Source organism: Lolium rigidum, chromosome 7 (genome assembly GCF_022539505.1).
Source record: "Lolium rigidum isolate FL_2022 chromosome 7, APGP_CSIRO_Lrig_0.1, whole genome shotgun sequence".
NCBI lineage: Eukaryota > Viridiplantae > Streptophyta > Magnoliopsida > Poales > Poaceae > Lolium > Lolium rigidum.
The window spans coordinates 15,185,533-15,208,735 of NC_061514.1; the positions used below are offsets into that span (position 1 = coordinate 15,185,533).

Below are 23,203 nucleotides of genomic sequence, written 5' to 3' on the forward strand. Positions count from 1 at the left end.
AGGAGTTGGGGGCGGCGCGGATGAGATCTGTGTAGATGATTGTGGATTGGAACGGTTCAGGCGGCGATTTGGGGATCTGACTTTGCCCTTTCAGATGGAGGTCGCAGGTTACCGTTTGGAAGGGCGGCTAGGCCGACGTTATTGGTATGATGGAGACCGATGCGATGCCATCGGCTCTTTTGGGAAATTGTGTGACGTTGACTATCGGCAAGACATTTGGCTAGAAGTGTTTCTTCATTAGCAGAGGAGGGTTTTCTACAATGAAGAGCCGATTGTTCGCATACTACTGGTGCCATGTCACTAATCCTCGCTGCCCTCGTTATCATCATCTTCGCTATCTGCCCAAACCCGGAGGTGCTTCGCCGGCGGGTCTCCCATGGAGGAGGAGGAGTCAAGGCACCATAGTGAGGGACGCTGCGATAGCTCTGCCATGACATGACCCGATGAAGAAAACGAAAAATGTAATGATTTTGGAAATATCATTTCCAAAACCAGGGGGGCATGTGTTATCACCAGAATTTGACCAAGTCAGAGGTGGGCCACGATCAAGATAAGCTGGAAGGTTATATATGAAAAGAATATGAAGATCGGCCTTATATGCCAAGTTGGGCTTAATTGCCCTTGTATCTGTAAAATATTAGATCGCATCTTAGGTTAGAAAGTAGAATCTTACTCGTGCACGGTTTGGTGCACGCCCACATTAGAAAGTCCCCTGGACTATAAATATGTATCTAGGGTTTATGGAATAAACAACAACTCACGTTCAACCCAAAACAAACCAATCTCGGCACATCGCCAACTCCTTCGTCTCGAGGGTTTCTATCGAGTAGCGACATGCTGCCTAGATCGCATCTTGCGATCTAGGCAGCACAAGCCCCACGTTGTTCATGCGTTGCTCGTACTTGAAGCGCTTTTGATGGCGAGCAACGTAGTTATCATAGATGTGTTAGGGTTAGCATTGTTCTTCGTTTAAGCATGCTTACGTAGTGCAACCCTTGCATATCTAGCCGCCCTCACACCTATCTCGGGTGTGGGGGCGGCACCCCGCTTGATCATTATTTAGTAGATCTGATCCGTTACGATTGTTCCTTGTTCTACAAGGATTAGTTTAATATCTCGCAATAGTTAGGCCTTACAAAGGGGGGAGGATCCGGTGGCACGTAGGGTGGCGTTCGCAAGTCCTAAACAGGATGTTCCGAGGATCAACTTCATGTTGGTTTTTAGGCCTTGTTTAGGATCGGCTTACGAGCACCGTGCGTGGCCGCGAGGCCCAACCTGGAGTAGGATGATCCGATTATGCGGTGAAAACCCTAAATCGTCGTAGATCTAATTAGCTTTATCTTGATCAAGCGGGACCACCAAGTATTCGTGCACCCCGTACGAATCATGGGTGGATCGGCTCTTTGAGCCGATTCACAGGATAACCTGAGAGCCGATCGAGGCTCGTATTTAATGTTTACATGTATGCCCTGCAGGAAACTAAGCGAGGCATCCCCATCACCTTCCTAACCAGGTATAGGTCAGGTGGCACGCCCTTGCACTTCGCATCGCCGCGTGTGACCAGAAGAGCATTGCGGGCCGTCGCTCGGAGGGGTCTCAGCCAGCCGCAGCTCTAGGATCTTCCCGGCTCTACGGTGTTGACAAGGCCGCTGCCCGCCGGTGGGTTTTGGCAGTCAACAGAACCCCAAGAGGAAGGTATGATGCGCACAGTAGCAAGTTTTCCCTCAGAAAGAAACCAAGGTTTATCGAACCAGGAGGAGCCAAGAAGCACGTTGAAGGTTGATGGCGGCGAGATGTAGTGCGGCGCAACACCGGGGATTCCGGCGCCAACGTGGAACCTGCACAACACAACCAAAGTACTTTGCCCCAACGAAACAGAGTGAGGTTGTCAATCTCACCGGCTTGCTGTAACAAAGGATTAGATGTATAGTGTGGATGATGATTGTTTGCGAGAAAACAGTAGAACAAGTATTGCAGATTGTATTCGATGTAAAAGAATGGACCGGGATCCACAGTTCACTAGAGGTGTCTCTCCCATAAGATAAATAGCATGTTGGGTGAACAAATTACAGTCGGGCAATTGACAAATAGAGAGGGCATGACCATGCACATACATGATATGATGAGTATTGTGAGATTTAATTGGGCATTACGACAAAGTACATAGACCGCTATCCAGACATGCATCTATGCCTAAAAAGTCCACCTTCGGGTTATCATCCGAACCCCTTCCAGTATTAAGTTGTAAACAACGAGACAATTGCATTAAGTATGGTGCGTAATGTAATCAATAACTACATCCTTAGACATAGCATCAATGTTTTATCCCTAGTGGCAACAGCACATCCACAACCTTAGAACTTTACATCACATCGTCCCGGATTTAATGGAGGCATGAACCCACTATCGAGCATAAATACTCCCTCTTGGAGTTAAGAGCAAAAACTTGGCCAGAGCCTCTACTAATAACGGAGAGCATGCAAGATCATAAACAACACATAGGTAATAGATTGATAATCAACATAACATAGTATTCTCTATCCATCGGATCCCGACAAACACAACATATAGAATTACGAGATAGATGATCTTGATCATGTTAGGCAGCTCACAAGATCCGACAATGAAGCACATGAGGAGAAGACAACCATCTAGCTACTGCTATGGACCCATAGTCCAGGGGTGAACTACTCACTCATCACTCCGGAGGCGACCATGGCGGTGAAGAGTCCTCCGGGAGATGAATCCCCTCTCCGGCGGGGTGCCGGAGGCGATCTCCTGAATCCCCGAGATGGGATTGGCGGCGGCGGCGTCTTAGTAAGGTTTTCCGTATCGTGGCTCTCGGTGCCGGGGGTTTCGTCACGGAGGCTTTAAGTAGGCGGAAGGGCAACGCGGGGGCCACACGAGGGCCCCACACGCCGGGGCCGCGCGGCCGGGACACTGGGCCGCGCCGCCCTGCCGTGGCGGCGCCTCGTGGCCCCACTTCCTTTCCCCCTCGGTCTTCCGGAAGCTTCGTGTGAAAATAGGACCCCGGGCGTTGATTTCGTCCAATTCCGAGAATATTTCTTTACTAGGATTTCTGAAACCAAAAACAGCGAGAAAACAACAAGCTGGCTCTTCGGCATCTCGTTAATAGGTTAGTGCCGGAAAATGCATAAATACGACATATAATGTGTATAAAACATGTAGATATCATCAATAATGTGGCATGGAACATAAGAAATTATCGATACGTCGGAGACGTATCGGCATCCCCAAGCTTAGTTCTGCTCGTCCCGAGCGAGTAAACGATAACAAAGATAATTTACTGGAGTGACATGCCATCATAACCTTGATCATACTATTGTAAACATATGTAATGAATGCAGCGATCAAAACAATGGTAATGACATGAGTAAACAAATGAATCATAAAGCAAAGACTTTTCATGAATAGTACTTCAAGACAAGCATCAATAAGTCTTGCATAAGAGTTAACTCATAAAGCAATAAATCAAAGTAAAGGTATTGAAGCAACACAAAAGAAGATTAAGTTTCAGCGGTTGCTTTCAACTTATAACATGTATATCTCATGGATATTGTCAACATAGAGTAATATAACAAGTGCAATATGCAAGTATGTAGGAATCAATGCACAGTTCACACAAGTGTTTGCTTCTTGAGGTGGAGAGAAATAGGTGAACTGACTCAACATAAAAGTAAAAGAAAGGTCCTTCAAAGAGGAAAGCATCGATTGCTATATTTGTGCTAGAGCTTTGGTTTTGAAAACATGAAACAATTTTGTCAACGGTAGTAATAAAGCATATGTATCATGTAAATTATATCTTACAAGTTGCAAGCCTCATGCATAGTATACTAATAGTGCCCGCACCTTGTCCTAATTAGCTTGGATTACCGGGATTATCATCGCAATACACATGTTTTAACCAAGTGTCACAAAGGGGTACCTCTATGCCGCTTGTACAAAGGTCTAAGGAGAAAGCTCGCATTTGGATTTCTCGCTTTTGATTATTCTCAACTTAGACATCCATATCGGGACAACATAGACAACGAGATAATGGACTCCTCTTTTATGCATAAGCATGTAGCAACAATTAATGTTCTCATATGAGATTGAGGATATATGTCCAAAACTGAAACTTCCACCATGATTCATGGCTTTAGTTAGCGGCCCAATGTTCTTCTCTAACAATATGCATCCTGTAACCATTTAAATGAGTGGTAAATCTCCCTTACTTCAGACAAGACGGACATGCATAGCAACTCACATGATATTCAACAAAGAGTTGATGGCGTCCCCAGGAACATGGTTATCGCACAACAAGCAACTTAATAAGAGATAAAGTGCATAAGTACATATTCAATACCACAATAGTTTTTAAGGCTATTTTGTCCCATGAGCTATATATTGCAAAGGCGAATGATGGAAATTTTAAAGATAGCACTCAAGCAATTTACTTTGGAATGGCGGAGAAATACCATGTAGTAGGTAGGTATGGTGGACACAAATGGCATAGTGGTTGGCTCAAGGAGTTTGGATGCATGAGAAGTATTCCCTCTCGATACAAGGTTTAGGCTAGCAAGGTTATTTGAAACAAACACAAGGATGAACCGGTGCAGCAAAACTCACATAAAAGACATATTGTAAACATTATAAGACTCTACACCGTCTTCCTTGTTGTTCAAACTCAATACTAGAAATTATCTAGATTTTAGAGAGACCAAATATGCAAACCAAATTTTAGCAAGCTCTATGTATTTCTTCATTAATGGGTGCAAAGTATATGATGCAAGAGCTTAAACATGAGCACAACAATTGCCAAGTATCAAATTATTCAAGACATTTTAGAACTACTACATGTAGCATTTCCCTATTCCAACCATATAACAATTTAACGAAGAAGATTCAACCTTCGCCATGAATACTATGAGTAAAGCCTAAGGACATATTTGTCCATATGCAACAGCAGAGCGTGTCTCTCTCCCACACAATGAATGCTAATTTCTATTTTATTCAAACAAAAACAAAAACAAAAACAAACCGACGCTCCAAGCAAAGTACATAAGATGTGATGGAATAAAAATATAGTTTCAGGGGAGGAACCTGATAATGTTGTCGATGAAGAAGGGGATGCCTTGGGCATCCCCAAGCTTAGACGTTTGAGTCTTCTTAATATATGCAGGGGTGAACCACCGGGGCATCCCCAAGCTTAGAGCTTTCACTCTCCTTGATCATATTGCATCATTTCCCTCTCTTGATCCTTGAAAACTTCCTCCACACCAAACTCGAAACAACTCATTAGAGGGTTAGTGCATAATAAAAATTTATATGTTCAGAGGTGACATAATCATTCTTAACACTTCTGGACATTACATAAAGCTACTGGACATTAATGGATCAAAGAAATTTATCCAACATAGCAAAAGAGGCAATGCGAAATAAAAGGCAGAATCTGTCAAAACAGAACAGTTCGTAAAGACGAATTTTAAAATGGCACCAGACTTGCTCAAATGAAAATGCCCAAATTGAATGAAAGTTGCGTACATATCCGAGGATCACGCACGTAAATTGGCATATTTTTATGAGCTTCCTACATAGAGGCAGGTCGAAATTCGTGACAGCAAAGAAATCTGTTATCGCGCGAGTAATCCAAATCTAATATGAACCTTACTATCAAAGACTTTACTTGGCACAACAATGCACAAAACTAAGATAAGGAGAGGTTGCTACAGTAGTAAACAACTTCCAAGACTCAAATATAAAATAAAGTGCAGAAGTAAAATAAAACATGGGTTATCTCCCAAGAAGTGCTTTCTTTATAGCCATTAAGATGGGCTCAGTAATTTTAATGATGCACTCGCAAGAAATCAGAGTTGAAGCAAAAGAGAGCATCAAAAAGAAAGTATGGAAAAAATTTAAACCTAACCCACTTCCTATGGAAAGGAATCTTGTACACAAATAAATTCATGAAGAACAAAGTGACAAGCATAGGAAGATAAAACACAAGTAACTTCAAAATTTTCAGCATATAGAGGGGAAACTTAATATTATTAAGATGCATATAACCATGTTTCCCTCTCTCATAATAACTTTCAGTGGCATCATGAACAAACTCAACAATATAACTATCACATAAAGCATTCTTATTCACATGCATAAAAGTATCATTACTCTCCACATAAGCATAGTCATTCTTATTAATTGTAGTGGGAGCAAATTCAACAAGGTAGCTATCATTATCACCATAATCATCAAATATAGGAGGCATAGTATAATCATAATTAATTTTCTCCTCAATAGTAGGTGGATGATAGTCATCATTGTAATCATCATATATAGGAGGTAAAGTATCATCAAAGTTAATTTTCTCCTCCATGCTTGGGGGACTAAAAATATCATGCTCATGAAAGCCAGCTTCCCCAAGCTTAAATTCTTCCATAGCATTAGCAACAATGGTGTTCAAAGCATTCATACTAATAACATTGGCATTATCATGCATATAAAGTTCCATAGGTTTTTTAATTTTCTCTTCAAACACCTCATGTCCTAACTCAAGATAAATAATATAAAGATCTCTAATATTTTTGTTGTTTTCCATTATGCCTAACTAGTGAAATCACACAACTTAGTATTCTCAGGAGTATCTATTTTAGCAGTAGTAAATAAAGCAAACTAAATAAAGTAAATGCAAGTAACTAATTTTTTTGTGTTTTTGATATGAGAACAAGACAGTAAATAAAGTAAAACTAGCAACTAATTTTTTTGTGTTTTTGATATAATGCAGCAAACAAAGTAGTAAATAAAATAAAGCAAGACAAAAACAAAGTAAAGATATTCGATTGTGGAGACTCCCCTTGCAGCGTGTCTTGATCTCCCCGGCAACGGCGCCAGAAAAAATGCTGGCAGTTGCCGTGGGAGTTGGAAATCTTTGTGGTGTAACTTCTCTTCGTTCCCCGGCAACGGCGCCAGAAAAATGCTTGATGGCGTGTACAGCACACGTCCGTTGGGAACCCCAAGAGGAAGGTATGATGCGCACAGTAGCAAGTTTTCCCTCAGAAAGAAACCAAGGTTTATCGAACCAGGAGGAGTCAAGAAGCACGTTGAAGGTTGATGGCGGCGAGATGTAGTGCGGCGCAACACCAGGGATTCCGGCGCCAATGTGGAACCTGCACAACACAACCAAAGTACTTTGCCCCAACGAAACAGATGAGGTTGTCAATCTCACCGGCTTGCTGTAACAAAGGATTAGATGTATAGTGTGGATGATGATTGTTTGCAGAAAACAGTAGAACAAGTATTGTAAGTAGATTGTATTCGATGTAAAAGAATGGACCGGGGTCCACAGTTCACTAGAGGTGTCTCTCCCATAAGATAAATAGCATGTTGGGTGAACAAATTACGAGTCGGGCAATTGACAAATAGAGAGGGCATGACCATGCACATACATGATATGATGAGTATTGTGAGATTTAATTGGGCATTATGACAAAGTACATAGACCGCTATCCAAGCATGCATCTATGCCTAAAAAGTCCACCTTCGAGGTTATCATCCGAACCCCTTCCGAGTATTAAGTTGTAAACAACGGACAATTGCATTAAGTATGGTGCGTAATGTAATCAATAACTACATCCTTAGACATAGCATCAATGTTTTATCCCTAGTGGCAACAGCACATCCACAACCTTAGAACTTTCTCATCACTCGTCCCAGATTTAATGGAGGCATGAACCCACTATCGAGCATAAATACTCCCTCTTGGAGTTAAGAGCAAAAACTTGGTCGAGCCTCTACTAATAACGGAGAGCATGCAAGATCATAAACAACACATAGGTAATAGATTGATAATCAACATAACATAGTATTCTCTATCCATCGGATCCCGACAAACACAACATATAGAATTACGGATAGATGATCTTGATCATGTTAGGCAGCTCACAAGATCCGACAATGAAGCACATGAGGAGAAGACAACCATCTAGCTACTGCTATGGACCCATAGTCCAGGGGTGAACTACTCACTCATCACTCCGAAGGCGACCATGGCGGTGAAGAGTCCTCCGGGAGATGAATCCCCTCTCCGGCAGGGTGCCGGAGGCGATCTCCTGAATCCCCCGAGATGGGATTGGCGGCGGCGGCGTCTCAGTAAGGTTTTCTGTATCGTGGCTCTCGGTACTGGGGGTTTCGTCACGGAGGCTTTAAGTAGGCGGAAGGGTAACGCGGGGGGCCACACGAGGGCCCCACACGCCAGGGCCGTGCGGCCAGGACCTGGGCCGCGCCGCCCTGCTGTGGCGGCGCCTCGTGGCCCCACTTCCTTCCCCCCTCGGTCTTCTGGAAGCTTCGTGTGAAAATAGGACCCTGGGCGTTGATTTCGTCCAATTCCGAGAATATTTCTTTACTAGGATTTCTGAAACCAAAAATAGCAGAAACTAGACAAGCGGCTCTTCGGCATCTCGTTAATAGGTTAGTGCCGGAAAATGCATAAATACGACATATAATGTGTATAAAACATGTAGATATCATCAATAATGTGGCATGGAACATAAGAAATTATCGATACGTCGGAGACGTATCAGTGTGCTTCCAATTTCATTGCTCAACCGTATTTGAGCAGGCATTCCAATTTAGCCAGGAATATACCAAAGCTATCAAGTTCATCGCATTAATCAGAGTTTCAATGGAGTACCAAAATAGTACATCAAAATCATCACAAATAGTACACGCGACTAATGTGTGTGAACTGAGGGAGTTGACTCCAACCAGTACAACGGAGCATTGATGGGGTCCGAATCCAGAAGATATACTTCCGCAACTCTGCTGGAACGTAGCCGAAAGCATCGTTGAGCATAATATGTGTGCGAAACTACGACGTCATACATGACTTTCTACTCGACCCTGAGATCAACATCGTGTACGACTACATCTTGGCATGTCTCTAAGCTACCACTTGACTTCAATTTCATCAAACAAATCCTATCAAGAGTGTTATCAAGTCTATCACAACATTTATAAAGATAAGTATCTTCAAAGTTAAACCATTAAGGAGAACCAACCTGAGGTTGGGTGGTTAGGAGGGTGGTTGTATCCCCAGCCCACCAGAGTTCAAATCCAAGATTTGACATATGTGTGTCTCATAAAGGCGGAATTTTCATTCAGTGGGAGGCGATGTTCCCGTCGACAGCGAGGCGCCTGTGGTGACTTCGTCAATTTCAAGATCCAATCCGTTGGCTCAGTCTTTCGGAGGTGTTCATAGGGGTAGGGTGTGCGTGTGTGCGTTCATTGGGGTGAGTGTATGCGCGTGTATGTGAGCGTCTGCGTTTGTACTGTGTTTCTCAAAAAAAAAGTTAAACCATTAAGACTTCTTTTTGTTGTACTTGTTTGGCAATATTATTTTCAAGGCAAGACTCGGTTAAATAAATGAACTAGAGTAAGAACTTTCACAATTAACTAAACATACAAATAAAAGCTCTTCTCCAATTGTTTCAAATCACTCCCACTAGTACTATATCTTAATTAACAGGTCTACTGACATACCTCTTGTAGGTGGCTTTATATTTCTCTTCCTTATGATGTGTTCCTTCAAAACTCTTGGTACATCTCACTCATAAATAATATCAAGCAAAGAGGCATTAGAAACTTCATCTCTTTCAAGAACATGCATAAAATGAAAAATATTTTTGTATTTTTTGAATTTGGATAAAGAGGGAAAAAGAAGAGAGATTAGAGACAAAGTAAGGAACTAAACACGAAACAAAACAAAAAAGAAAAATGAACTAAAATGAAAAGCAAATAAAAAAGCAAAGTGTTGGAACAAACCAACACGAGTGTTTCAAAGCTCTTTCAAAGAGCTGGAGTACAAATTTATTCAACGCAAATAAAAATGCTTGAGAAACACATCCCCAAGCTTAGGCTTTTCCAAGCCATCTTTCAAAGCTAGGATCGACGGGATGCGTCAGGACTTGCATGGGGAACAGGTGAGGCGAGGCGCCTGCACCCCTGCGCACCATCATGGCGCAGACCGACAGAGGCCTGCGCCGTAAACCAGAGTGACAAATCGATGCCCGAGCTGTCACACCATCATCAAGCGTGCCTGCGCACCGCCCGTGGCAACCCATTGGACGTGCACACCACCCATTTGTCCATCACCCGTGTGGCTCCATCCGATTGAGTCCGGGAACGCTCTTGGGCGGTTCCCCGGCAAGCCGTTGTGAACGTCTTTGGAGATATATAAGTCGGAGATTCGCACGTCGTAGAGAGGAGGAAGAGAGAAAGAAGAGGAAGATGAGGAGGAGAAGAAGAGAGTTGTGTCGTGAGAAATAGAGAGAGGGAGAGAGTTAGTGCCTTGATCTTGACAACGTCAAGGCCAAGATTGAGAGAGAATAATGTGACTACAAGATAGAGGAAGTATGGGAGGTGTAGGAGCTAATCAAAGCATCCTCCCGGCTGAGAGTTTATTACCTTTGTACTTTGTATCCACAAGATAATCCACCAAAGCAGGACGTAGGGCTCTTAGCCGAAGGGCGGCCTGAAGCTGGGTAAAAAATGCTCGTGTGTGCATTGTGTATGATCTTGTTCCACATGGGAATGGTCCTAAGGCGGCGTTGAGTCCGAAACACCTTCGTGCCCACTAACCAACAAGAAATAGAGATGTGTTCATCCCCGGTGTCCGCGTAGGTGAGACGGCATAAAGATCTTTTTATCGGGCGACGATGGTGCTTGTCCACTATTTCCTTGTTGGAGGCATCACTGGTGGAGAGCCTAGATTTCAGGTGATGTCTTGGTAGTGGTTATACTGTTGTTGCTAGGACTGGAGTTCTGTAGCGGGACTTTTTTCTTAGTTTTCTTTTTCTTTTTTGCATGTGTGCATCCGTACTACCATTAGGGTATTGCGTTGTTGGAGAGGCTCGATGTAATTGATATCTACTGATATTAATATATTACCTTTAATATATTGGTAGTGTGTCAAGGAGGTACCGATCGTCCACCTTACTAGCACTTAGAACACATAATAAAGTTCTGAAGAGATGTATAAAGATTAATTACTTGCGATACATTATGTGGGCAGCTGCTGGTAGCTGAGCAATGGAGCTATAAAGCCAGGCCGCCAGAGCCCCGTAGACGTACCCACTACTCGTCTTGCATTGAAGATCAAAGTGGAACACAAATCTCTACTATTAAAGTGAAACATGCATTATCACAGTTCCCGTGATGTCACACCTCTCGTGATGTCACACTTCACACTATTTACATAGTAAATGCCATCGCAACAATCACTTCCTTTATTTTCTCTAACTTACATACACAACACAACAACCTTTTCGTTTATCTCTCCGCATCCACATACAACCATCGCCCCTAAATAAATAACATGCAGTGCGCGTCCCCTGTTAATGTGTCGAGCATACATAATCTTTATCTTTATCTTTTTTGCGAACTAATCTTTATCTTTATCTTATCTTAACAATCATGCACGGAAAGGAGGAGAGGCAAAAACTAATGCCAGAAAACCAGGCGATGAGAGAACAAACCAACATAACGCACTAATTAAGCTGGGTGGAGACTGGAGAAGAAGATGCGTATATGCCATCATCTTGATCATGCTCGTCACGCTGCTGATGGGATCAAGATGTTCTGGAGTGCCATTACCGCCGTCCTCACTCTCTCATCATCCTGGACTTCCAAGGATGTCTGCCGCTCCAGGCTGCTACTTGCGCGTCTTCATTTGTCACTTTTGCAGCTGAATCACATGTGTATAAAATTGATTAGTTTTCACTTTTTCTTAGCTCGTATTAAATTTGCCACTCCGACGGCTAACAAAATCTCTTCTCCCACGCGCCCGCTTTTCGATCCTTCCCATCCACCTCTCCCGCAAAGATAAGTGCCGACCATGCAATCTCCCACAAAAAAATCGGAGCAGAGGGGGAAAAAGAAGCCCGATTATTTGATCTGAACAATAACTTACTCACGCCTGATTCCGATCGGAAGGGAACAGGAAAATCCATCACACTCCCTACTCGAAAGCTCCATTGCCCGACTCTTGTGCTGCCATTCCGCACTCACCTGATGTTCTCCGCTCCGTCGGAGTCGAAGAAGAGGTGGAGCCACGCGAGCAAACCCTAATTGCTACCGCCTTGAGTCAGTGGAGGCGTCGGTCGGCTGGAGATCCCAAGAGAGGGAGAGATCGAGGGGCTTGGTGACTGCTGAGCTTGGCCATCACATACCCTGACCAATTCTACATTTCTACTCTGCCATGTCCGAAGCAGACGAACAGGCCCCCACGCCTCTTCCCCAGTCCGGACGACTCTGGAGAGCATGATCTGGTCTGCCGCCTCTGCCCCTGCCCAGGACGACGAGGTAGGTAAGCTCCACCCTGGAGTGGAGGAAGGGGCCCACAACCATCAGTCTAAACTCTAAAGTGTGTGCGGCCACTACACGGCGTCGAGGCTTGATTCTTGAGGACGAAGGCGCGGGGTTATTGCTACTGGCGGACGGGATCGACTTCGTTGTACAGAGTTGATGCTGGTGCCTACTTACTATCCCGTCAATGGCTGGGTAAGCTCTTCTAGGTGATTTCTTCGTATTTATTTGATGATTTGCCTCTGTTGATGCTGACCGATTGTTTGTTACTCATATATATCTAATTTTACAATTATTCGTTGCTCATGATATTATTTTAATGTAGTTTTCTATCACGCGTTGTAGCCTTTGCCTCTCATGCAGTTCGTTTTGCACGGGCAGATGTGGCTGAGCATGCATAGGCTGATTCAGTTGAACCGAATTGCTGATATGAGGGTATGATTGCTCCGGGCTTCAGCTACTTTGAAAGTGTGCTCTCAATTTTGCATAAATTTTCACTGGGCAGGTGGATTTTTCTGTTCAATATGCGGTTCTGCAGGTTAATTCAGTGTTCTGGTAGCCGATAGGGTCATGGGGTTGTGATCAGCCTCTTCACGACATAAAAAGTACCTGGAGTTGACAGCTTCATTTTCATGGATTTTGCTGTAGTTTTATAGAACTTTTCTTTTGCGAATGTTATAGAACTTTAATCTCAGCAGAAGAGAAGGAAACATATTAGACATATATATCACCTCCGAATTTAATTGTGTGTCAAAAAAATATCACCTCCGATTAATTTGTAGCGAATTTCCTATGTGTACTCATTACTGTAAATGCATAATTTAAAGGAATCTTAAATCAGTTGTACAGTAAAAGATCCCGATGAATTAACTTTTTGGCAATCCCATATGACATCTTTATTGTATATTTGCATATCATATTAATAGTTCTTAATTTGGATAAGTGAACTTATTCATGTATTCACGTGCATACTTATTATTTTATGTTATTAATAATTTTCAGGGTGGATTCATGATGAATTAGAGAGGAAGATAGAGAGTACAGCCATGTCGAGAGGCATCAGCGATACACACCTCAATCATCAGCATCCTAAGCTTTTTTTTCTTAGATAGCTTGCTTCCTCCTTACGAGTTAAAATGAGACATTGACAAAGTATGCTTGAATATGCAGATTCTTAAATGCAACTCCTCAATATGGGCAAGATACTTGAAACAAGACGGAGGCGGTGTTTTGGATGCCACCGCTCAACTAACCATCTCGCATGCAGCTAACAAATCTCTCTCATCGTGCATGCATGCCCGTGCAAAACTAGCTATATTGAGTTTGTTAGGGCATCTCCGGCGGCGCGACGCAAACGGTCGCTGAGCGACCGTTTTCATCCGCCGTGACTGAAATGCGTCTGGCACCACCTCCAGCGGGGCGACGCAAAGTGATCGGGCCGTCCGCGGAGACGCAAACCTGGCCCAAATATGCGCCTCAGATTCGTCTCCGCGAACGTTCGGAAAGTGTCCGCTCGCGTCTGGCGGACGTTTCATCGGGCCCGCCTGGCAGCGACTCTGCGTCGATGCATCTTCTCAAACGCGGCGACTGCGCCGCTGCGTCGCTTCGGCAGCCTGCGCCACGTTAATGGCGATGCCTCGGCTTCCGAGCGGCCGCAGCCCACCTCCGCCAACCACGTTAATGGCGACGCCACGCGTTCCGCGGCCACCGCATGCCTCCGACCTATATAAAGGGGGGGCGCGTTCTTCTTCCTCATCCACTCCTCCAAAGAAACCCTAGCCGCCACAAAGCTCGACCGTAGCGCCACCTAGGTGTTCCTGCGACGCATCCAGGCCCGCGAGGAAGTCCATGGCCGGTCCTGGTGGCCGGCGAGGCGGTCGAGGCCGCGGCCCTGGGCGCCCCCGGGGCTGGGGAAGAGGCCGCCGTGGTGGAGCAGCTACGGCCCCACGCTCGCCGTCGCCTGCGCCCTCCTCGTCTTCGTAGGATGACTGCTGCTTCGAGTTCCTCCTCCGCATCGACGATGACCCACTCGGCATCAAGCGGCTCCCGGACAAGTTCGCCGAGTTCATCGATGGCGTCGAGCCGGCGCATTTGCATCTACGGGAGGCCAGCTGCAACTACTGCCGCTGGACCGTGGAGGTCCTATTCGACGGGCGAGGGCAAGATGTACCTGCACACGGGGTGGGACAAGTTCGCCCATGACCTCGCGCTCGAGCCCGGCTGCCAGCTCACCTTCCTCTACGAGGGAGATGGCGAGATGATCGTCAAGGTGTTCGACCACACAGCCTGCCGCGAGCACTACCACAGCGGCGAATTTGGCTCGGACACCGATAGTTAGAACTTAGAATGTTCTTTCTTTGCGGCGAATCCGGCTACGGGCCGGACGAAGCCGATAGTGGAGGTCTCCGTCTGTTCTTCCTCGGTAGAACCAACAAGGGCACCGTCTCCTCCCGCTGGATTTTCCAGTTTGGGTGATTGGGTGTGCCCTCGAATGTTCTTTCTTGGCAGCGAACATACGGAAATCAACACAATTGGTTTCTTTTTTTTTTAAATATTATATTTGTGTCAACCATGGTTCAAACTATGTGTTAGTTTGTGTAAACCATGTTCCAAACTATATGTTAGTTTGTGTAAAATCATGTTTCAATATGTAATATTTGGAAATATATTTAAATGGAGAAGAGGAAAAAACAAGAAAAAAAATGCGTCGCCCCACTGGAGCAGCCCCCAGACGCAAACGGACGCGCGGACAAAAACGGTCATTTTAGCGTCTGCAGCGCAACGCAAATAAATGCTCGCGGACATTAAAATGCGTCGCGTCGCCTGGAGATGCCCTTACTCAGGCTTTATTCGTGCTACCGGCCGCTCCATCCCACCTAACATCACATCTTCCTGGAGTCGTCTCTCCCTTGATTTTCACGGACTCCAGGCTCCGGCGGCTACTAGGACTCTAGGAGAGAGGTGAAGTTCTTCTCGTTTTCGTTTTAGTCGGCCGCGACGACGGAGAACACCATGTTCACCATGGCCAGCCGCAGCTCCCACACCCATTCGCCCGCCCTCACGAACGCGTCCACTGGATCAACCTTGCCGAGCCAGTGGTGGTGCGTGACGTGCTTGGTCGGGAAGAGCTTCGGAAGCTGGCCCGCGAACTAGGACTCCAGGCCACAGCCGGACGGAAGCCTCGAATCCAGAGCATACATGCACATATACTAAGCAATCTTCGTACGACACATGCATATGGTCAAAATTGTTAGACATTAGGTATGTTTGTATACGTATCGTAGTTGTCGGTTCAAGCGAGTGCCATCCTCAACTCGCTCGCGGTTGTAGCTGCCACGGAACGGCCCACCAAAAGAAAGGCTTGTTTTCAAATAGTAGAATCGAAGAAGCGCACCGGCTGCTTTACTTCCTCTCTCTAGCAGTAAAGAAAGTTCAGGTAGCTACTTCCACGCGCGGGACCTGGTTGGTTCGCTCGATCCAGCTAGCTCCTTTTGCGAAACACAGTACAATCAAAGACGTTCATACATACGCGCACACACTCATCCCTATGAAGGCATACACGTACATCCTATCCCTATGAGCACCTCCAAAAGACTGCGTTGAAGAACTGATCCGGCGGGTCTTGAGATTGACGAAGTCACCACAGGCGCCTCGCTGTCGAGGGGAACGTCGCCTCCCACTGAAGAATATTCCGCCTTTATGAGACACCAAAGTGTCAAATCTGGGATTTGAACTCTGGTGGGCTGGGGGTGCCACTGCCCTCCTAACCATCCAACCACAGGTAGCTCCTTTTGAATTGCGTGATGTCAGATTCTTCTGTTTGACTTTCTTTAAACAAATATTTATGTATTTTGTAAAATATTGACATGTTCGAAAAAAGGTTCGCTGACATGAAAGTGGGTCCAAAAAATGTTCAAGGGTTCAAATGTTCTTGGAGAAAAAATTGTAGAAGGATAGAGGGGGATATGCGGAATATGATAGATGTATTATTGAGCCACATGGACGAGTATATATAGGAGTACAAGAGACCGACTTGGAGTAGAAGACAAGAAAAAAATCTACCCCCCTACCTAATCTATCCCTAACCGACATATACTCTAACATCCCCCCGCAGTCGTAGCGGTAGCGTCGTGAACAATTGGAACGTCGCGGACGGTCAGACTGGAGAGAAACCGAAGTAGAACCAGTGAGCTGCCTCGTGGACGGTGTCGCGGCGCACTAGCTTGGACTGTAGAGGAATCTGGTGAGTCTCAGGCGAGGTGGTAGCCCTTTGTGCCGATGTCGAGGTAGCCGAGAGCGTGGGTGCTGCAACCGTGGTCGAGGGAGCCGCGCGATGGATTGCCGTGGTCGATGTCGTGGCCGGGTGTCGGTGTCGATGTAGCCGCAGGTGAGGTGGTGTGCGAGGAGAGTGACGGAGACGCGTCGAGGCAGTCGTGGAGATGGTCGATGCCGAAGTCGATGCAGTCTGGGCCGTCGAGGACGAGGTGCGGCCCTAGTTTTGCCAGAACCAGGCGCACGTCGGGGACGAAGGCATACTTCGGTTTTGCCAGAACCGAGTACACATAGAAGACGTCGGTGACGCGGACGAGGCAGTCGTAGAGGCGATGCCGACGAAGACGTTGTCGAAGCCGATGAAGACGAGACGTCCGGCGCGAGTTTGCCAGACTCGGGAACGTGTCGGGGACGAAGGCACTTCCGGTGTTGCCAGTACCGGGCATGCGAGGGGCAGGAACCATCATGAACTTGTCGCCATGTCAGAGGGACTAGCAGAGGAGGCCTCCGGAAGCGTCGCGGTCGCATATCGACGGAGAGATGCCGACGCTGCCCGCGGTTCTCAGAGTAGAGTAGCAGGTGGTGTAGACGGGGACGAGGCGATGGCACGGGCGACGAAGTCAAGACGGTTGGAGACGTAGAAGGCGGCTAACCCAGCAGTGACCAGGGGTGGTCATGCTGGACGCCTAGATGGGTGTTGCGGTGGTCGGCGAGCCCAGCGCGACCTGAAGTGGTTGGCAAGCCCAGCGGCGACCTAGGGTGGGAGCGCGGCGGCGGTACATGAAGTAGGCGAGGAAGACCCGGCGGCGTGACAAAGACCATGCCGTACGGCAGATGAAGAGGCCGCGGCAGCCGGCACGGCAGCCGGTGCAGCCAGCCTGGTGACCGGGGCAGCCGGCGAGGCAGCGGTGCAGCCGGCCTAGCGACCGGGTCAGACGGGACGGCGCGGCAGCCGGTGCAGCCGGCCTAGCGACCGGGGCGTCCGGCGCGGCAGCCGCGGCGTATTTACAACAACACCCATCAACATGCCACCTGCACTTCTCCCGTTGATACAAAACGTTTCTTTACTGCTCAGCACAAGTAACTAAGTCACTGAAAGTGTTGGTCTTCTTCAACAGCTTCCCAGCTTCATAGCACTGCCAACCCATTTCACCATCTCCATCACATATATAAAACCCCTATCGACCGAGTGAGAACCTAGATCCCCTGAATCTCGGATCTATGCATATCTGTTTGCATAAGGACTGTGCACAACAAGCATTGTTAGCACACCATACTTCTAGCTAAAACCTGAAATCTGTTAATAGTGTCAGTTATATGGCCACTTTTATGAGTTAAAAGGAAACTGTAATGTTTATCGGTTGTTCAGCATACTTTATCAAACATATAATATCAAAAACCAGTATTATTAGATAGAAAAATTCTTTCACAGTTTAGTTTTTCCTTTCTTAGAATAAATCACTAATTGTGATAACCCATTCCCATACTAATCATTAAAAACTACAACCCATGGCTACCAACAATATATGGACAATCCCATGTTTCAGCAGGAAACAACCCTGCAAGAGTATCAATGTGCGTATACCCTGCATAAGCTATCGACACATCAGACCCATGGAAATCTGAAGCAGAAAAAAAACATAGTGCTGCATACACATCCCAAGGCTGATAGTTTTCTCAACAATACAGTTAAGCATACTTGTGCAAAACTTCAATGTCCATTGAGAGGGTAAACTAAACAAAAGCACCTGAAACAAAATAACTGAAGAAAAAGTGATAACTACAAGAAGAAATTTACCACAAGGTTTCCTTAGTTTTTGTTTTGCTTTGGCTTTGTTCACATAGCCGGCTAGCTTGTCAAGACTGCAATCTGCACACATCAAAAGCACAAAAAATTCATAGCCAAAATTAACCCCTAGCGTCATATAATATAACTACTAATATAATATTATTATAGGGCAACCAACATCTTTTTTCCCATAATTTTGAGTTTTATTTTGAATTAACGCTGAGCTTACACGTATGGGTTTTCAATGTTTTGATTTCTGCTGGGTATTCTCTGTGTGCAGTTTCGTTACCATTTACGAATTATTGTGAGGCTTAGAGTGACATACGGCTGACACGTGGGAAATTTTGCTTCCCGAGCCTTCGTTGGCGGGCTTCTTGGGTGCTTTGGTTGTGCGTGTAGTGGTGGTGCGATGTGGAATACTGTGGCAGTCAAAGCGGTGGTGTTGTTTCCTTTCTGTCCCATCTTTCTTCTCTCCCAAATCCGTCTCTGTCCCGGCGTCGCCTGCTTCCTCTTCCCCCACAGTGTCGCGGTCTCCTCGAAATCGCCTCTGTGAATCCCGGCCAGTTGCCATAGAGAGAGGCCGTAAGGCAAGAGCAATTCGCCGCGGCAGCATCCTCCCGAACTCCACGACATCCGTCAGCGGCCATGGGGCAAGTGGGCGGCGGAGATCGGCGACCCAATAACCCATACAATGGCACCCGCGTCTGGCTCCGCACGTTCTACACAGCCGACGATGCCAGCCGGGCCTACGAGGTCGCCGCCCGCCGCCTTCGCGGGAGCAAGGCCAAGGTCAACTTCTCCGTCGCTGCCGGCGCTCGCCCGATTCCTCCCGGCACCTAGCCCCTCCCTCTACCGGAGCTCCTCCCTGATCTCCATGCCCGGAGCTCATCCGTCTGAGTCGTGCCCTCCTCCCCCACTTCCTTCCCTCCCCTGCAGCCATTCATGTTCCCTGCCGCCGGGAAAAAATCCTGCGGATCCGCCCGCGGCGGGACTTTCCCCGGGTGTTCCCTCGAGCGAGGGGACTCAGACCGGTGGCCGCCGCCGCGGCCGTGGAGCTCAGGTGGTGGCGGTTGTTCGTGGTGGAGGATGGTGACGGTTTTGGAGGAGGCCGGTTGTGCAGCGGCGGGGGTGTCCTGGTATGTGGCCTCATCCAGCCGAGCTCGATTAGGTTGCTGCTGGAATTCGATGATGCGGTCCCCGCCCTGCGACGCCGGCATCGTTTGCGGCTTTGTTTGCGGTTCCCGTCCTCCTGGCCTTCTCTTTTTTGCTCAACATCTGGTCGAGCCGGACACACTGCTATGTGGTCACCACTGTCGCCGTCCCTGTCGTTCTTTCATCTGTATCAGGTATTGCATTTTTGTTAGTTCACGCACCTTGCCAGCGCTTTAATTCCTCTGTTATTTGGTTGTTTGTGTTAGGATTTCTCCTCTGGTTTTCACGCGGGTGTTGACAGGCCCTGGTGTTGGACAACGACCAGCACCGTCGTCGGCTCAGGATCACGGCGTAGCCGGCAGACGCCCCAATGACGACCAGTAAGCCCATGACCGTCGGCAAGGCACGGAACATGGTGGATGGAGGGGTTCCTGGCGGTGGCGGCCAACGGATGCTCCGGGCGTTCCTACACCCTCTACTGAATTATTTGTTCTTATAAAAGAAGGTGATCATATAAGCTCAGTCTTACTGGAAACTTGATGGAATATTATGTTCTTGATTAGACACTCCAATTATTGGTTTGCCCTGCTCTATTTTCTCTTCCCTTTCTATCTCGATTCTCCTCCCTAGAGTTAATTCTGAATTGGTATGATCAAATTGAGAAGTCTTAATCATTGCTATTCGGCGAAGGTAATTTTACTACCAATTTAATGGCACTGTACATTTGGAAACTGGTCCAAATCCAGGACAAGAAAGAACTAAACCGGTTCAAGCCCAGAAAAAATAAGAATTTAAACAAATAAAACGGTATCACAAGCAAGCACAAATTACTAGAATGTTTTGCTGACCATTGTTTTAGTGTCTTCATGAGTAATTCAATTCTAGCAACAATAGTTCATGAAATAAAATTCAGTTCACCCAGTTATGCAATATGTATATCATTGATGTTCCCTGATTTTTTTTTAAATCCTTACTGAGCTACGAGCTACACTGATACTGATGTTTCAGAGGATTGGTCCAATTTCTCACTGGAGTGTGAAATGCAGTTGAACTAACCAGAAGTGTACCCCTACTACGTGAATATTTAATCATCCCTTATAGGAACTGATATGTTCACAAAAACCAGATCACTGTCTCCAAAGAAATGCATAATGATTTGGCATGTTATATTTCATGTGCCTTTGTTCTGCTGTAGTACACTGGAACCCATTGAAACATGAGCTTCACTTTTTGCATGATTTGAATTTCAGGTCCATACGTGTGCTACTTCTCAAGAGAGCCAGGCATCAGCTGTGGATAGCTCAAGGAGAAGACAACCTAAGAACTTCTTGGTGTTGATTATTTTGATCATTGGATCATTGTAAGTATCACCATGTTTTATTCAATCTTTATTTACCAGCGCATCAATATTACCTAACTGAATGTTCCTCCCATTTAGATTTTTTGCTCCACAGTAGTAAGAAATTCAGTTGTTCATATGACTTACCAGGGAAATTACTGCTGAATTGGTTCACCAACTTTTTAGAGTGTGTTTGACCTGTGTAATGGTGTTCTGGATGAACATTTTTCATTTGAGTGAGCTTACTGCAATATCTGATCGACTACTTTAAATACATTTAAACCCACCTTGCGCAGCTGTGTGCTCCGTGTCAGGCCAACAGAATCCTAGGCGAGGGAACCAGAATGTGTCAATGAAGAATGGAAAAAAAATATTTGATCATATACTCAGGTTAGGTTCCATGTTCTTCTATACTTTCTACCTATTCCATTGTCTTTAATTGCTTCAACCAGTTCAGTTATGCTAGCATTGATGGCATCACAAGTTTCAGTTAAGCACATATAATTCTTATTTGGTAACAGTTGTTCTTAATATATATCAGTTTCTGTTTTGCGCTTAGTGTGGGCAAGCTTACTGCACATACATTACATGGAGTAATAATCATGCAACCCTCCATCTCCTGCTTAATTTATTCAAAAGTCCATGTATCTTTGCGTATGTTAATCTTTTATGTGTCACTACCAGCAGCATGAAAGATTTTGTGTGCAAAAAACATATACTTACTTCGTAGGTTCGTGCAGCAAAACTGTTTTGCATTGCTTCTCTTTTAATAAAATTGTTCCTTACTTCATAGCTATAGGTTCATACAGTGGTAAAAATTTCTGCGAGTCGATTGCCTATTTTTTGCTATCCATTTTATTCAATTTCTCAGTCTTGCAAGCATTTCTAAAGTTCAATGGTAAATACAGTAGAACCTCATGCTTATATGAATATAGTACAACTCAATAATGCCTTCCAGTGTCCAATATGCTGAACGGATGGAGAATCTTGGGCTGCATAGCCATTCAGATGACAAGCAAGAATATGTACAGCACCTTCATTTACAAATCTCATTTCCATATCAGACAACATCAGATATAGAAGAGGTAAGTGAAGACCACAGTTTATTCATTGCTTTAATTTCATAGAGGAATTGAACGGCACACGGTTTCTACACAAGACACGTCGAATAGCCAACAATTTTCTGTACTCAAGGATATCATCTCTGCAATTGAAAAGAAGATAAGGCAGGCCAAAGCATGGCTACTGCACCAACCAAGAAACAAGTCAACAAAGAGCTCTTCCCACGCAAATAAGGATGTTGGCACTCCTCGGTAAGCAGCAGATTTAGATACAAGTTAAACACAATGTAGTTGTCAGAAAATAAATTGGCTTTACCTTCATTCTTGTTTCGCAGCAAAACGAAGATTCACCTAAAAGAACGACTCAGATCAGCCAAGAACCGAAAGCAAAGGAGAGAAACCGATGAAGCAATAATTTTGTACAGTACTACCAATCAGTGAGTTATGTATAGTATTATGGACCTACCATCTGTTCTACACGATAAGTACTTGACGTATTGTAGTAGGAGTATTAGGTATCCATCACCTAACTATGTATAATTGCCCTAATCATACTCCCAATGTTTTTGCAATACTCTGTTTGATGCAGCTGATTGTTCTGGATGCTCTGTATAATATTATGAAACTACATACTGTTCCAACCAACGAGAACGTTCAAAAATCCTAGGCATAAACATTTGCTGGAAGGCTGCATACAAGTATCTTGATCATGCTTCTTCGCCTCCATGATGCACTGTCACAGCTATTGGCTCTTGTGACTGATGAGCAGAGTAATCGGTACTGCATCAGCATCCGTGTGATTGTCGAACCAAATCAACGGCCTCACCAAGCAATGAACCGTTTCTGTTCGATGATGTAGCGTTTATTCTAAGCCATATTCAGCGCGGCGGCACCGCCGCGCCAGACCTTGCTAGTATGAACTAATGAGAGAACGTTAGAGTCTGTACCTCAGCTATTTGTATACAAAGGTTGAATCTGTACAAAATTGACTGTAGCAAGATATCTAAATCTGAGAATTATTATCTGATGCTTGAGTTTCAAATAATACAACACGAATATATTTTCCAATGAGTCACTCATCTATTTAGCAATAATAACCTGCACAACCAATTGACAAAACTGAGAGGCAATATATTACAGGCAAGTCATAGAAGGGAGAGGTGATATAGCGGACCATGCAAGCCATTGTTGCTAAATTTCAGGAAAAGAAAATCTGTTCAGTAGAATGAA

The 23,203-nt window shown here is 45.4% G+C and overlaps 1 protein-coding gene across 4 annotated transcripts; it reads left to right on the forward strand.

Moving 5' to 3' along the window:
• Positions 1–19,246: 19,246 nt before the first annotated feature.
• LOC124669238 lies at positions 19,247–22,839 on the forward strand. Of its 4 annotated transcripts, none has more exons than XR_006992083.1 (7): positions 19,247–19,767; positions 19,840–20,078; positions 20,824–20,933; positions 21,209–21,302; positions 21,871–21,997; positions 22,107–22,225; positions 22,309–22,839. XR_006992083.1 is itself a non-coding variant. In XM_047205895.1 (5 exons), the coding sequence occupies exons 2-5, from the start codon at positions 21,265–21,267 to the stop codon at positions 22,412–22,414; spliced, it is 390 nt and encodes a 129-aa protein (XP_047061851.1). In that variant the 5' UTR covers positions 20,813–20,933; positions 21,209–21,264; the 3' UTR covers positions 22,415–22,839. The 4 variants fall into 4 exon arrangements, 1 of the variants encoding a protein (XP_047061851.1); XR_006992084.1 differs by having other exon boundaries at positions 19,875–20,078; XR_006992082.1 differs by having other exon boundaries at positions 19,247–20,078; positions 21,871–22,225.
• Positions 22,840–23,203: the final 364 nt, after the last annotated feature.

What these genes read in the sequence shown, in the direction of transcription:
- LOC124669238 (XM_047205895.1), top strand. Translation starts at nt 21,265, where the DNA reads ATGAAGAATGGAAAAAAAATATTTGATCATATACTCAG. An exon ending in ATATTTGATCATATACTCAG is followed by an intron (nt 21,303 to 21,870) that starts GTTAGGTTCCAT and finishes AATGCCTTCCAG; the next exon opens with TGTCCAATATGCTGAACGGA. An exon ending in AAGGATGTTGGCACTCCTCG is followed by an intron (nt 22,226 to 22,308) that starts GTAAGCAGCAGA and finishes CTTGTTTCGCAG; the next exon opens with CAAAACGAAGATTCACCTAA.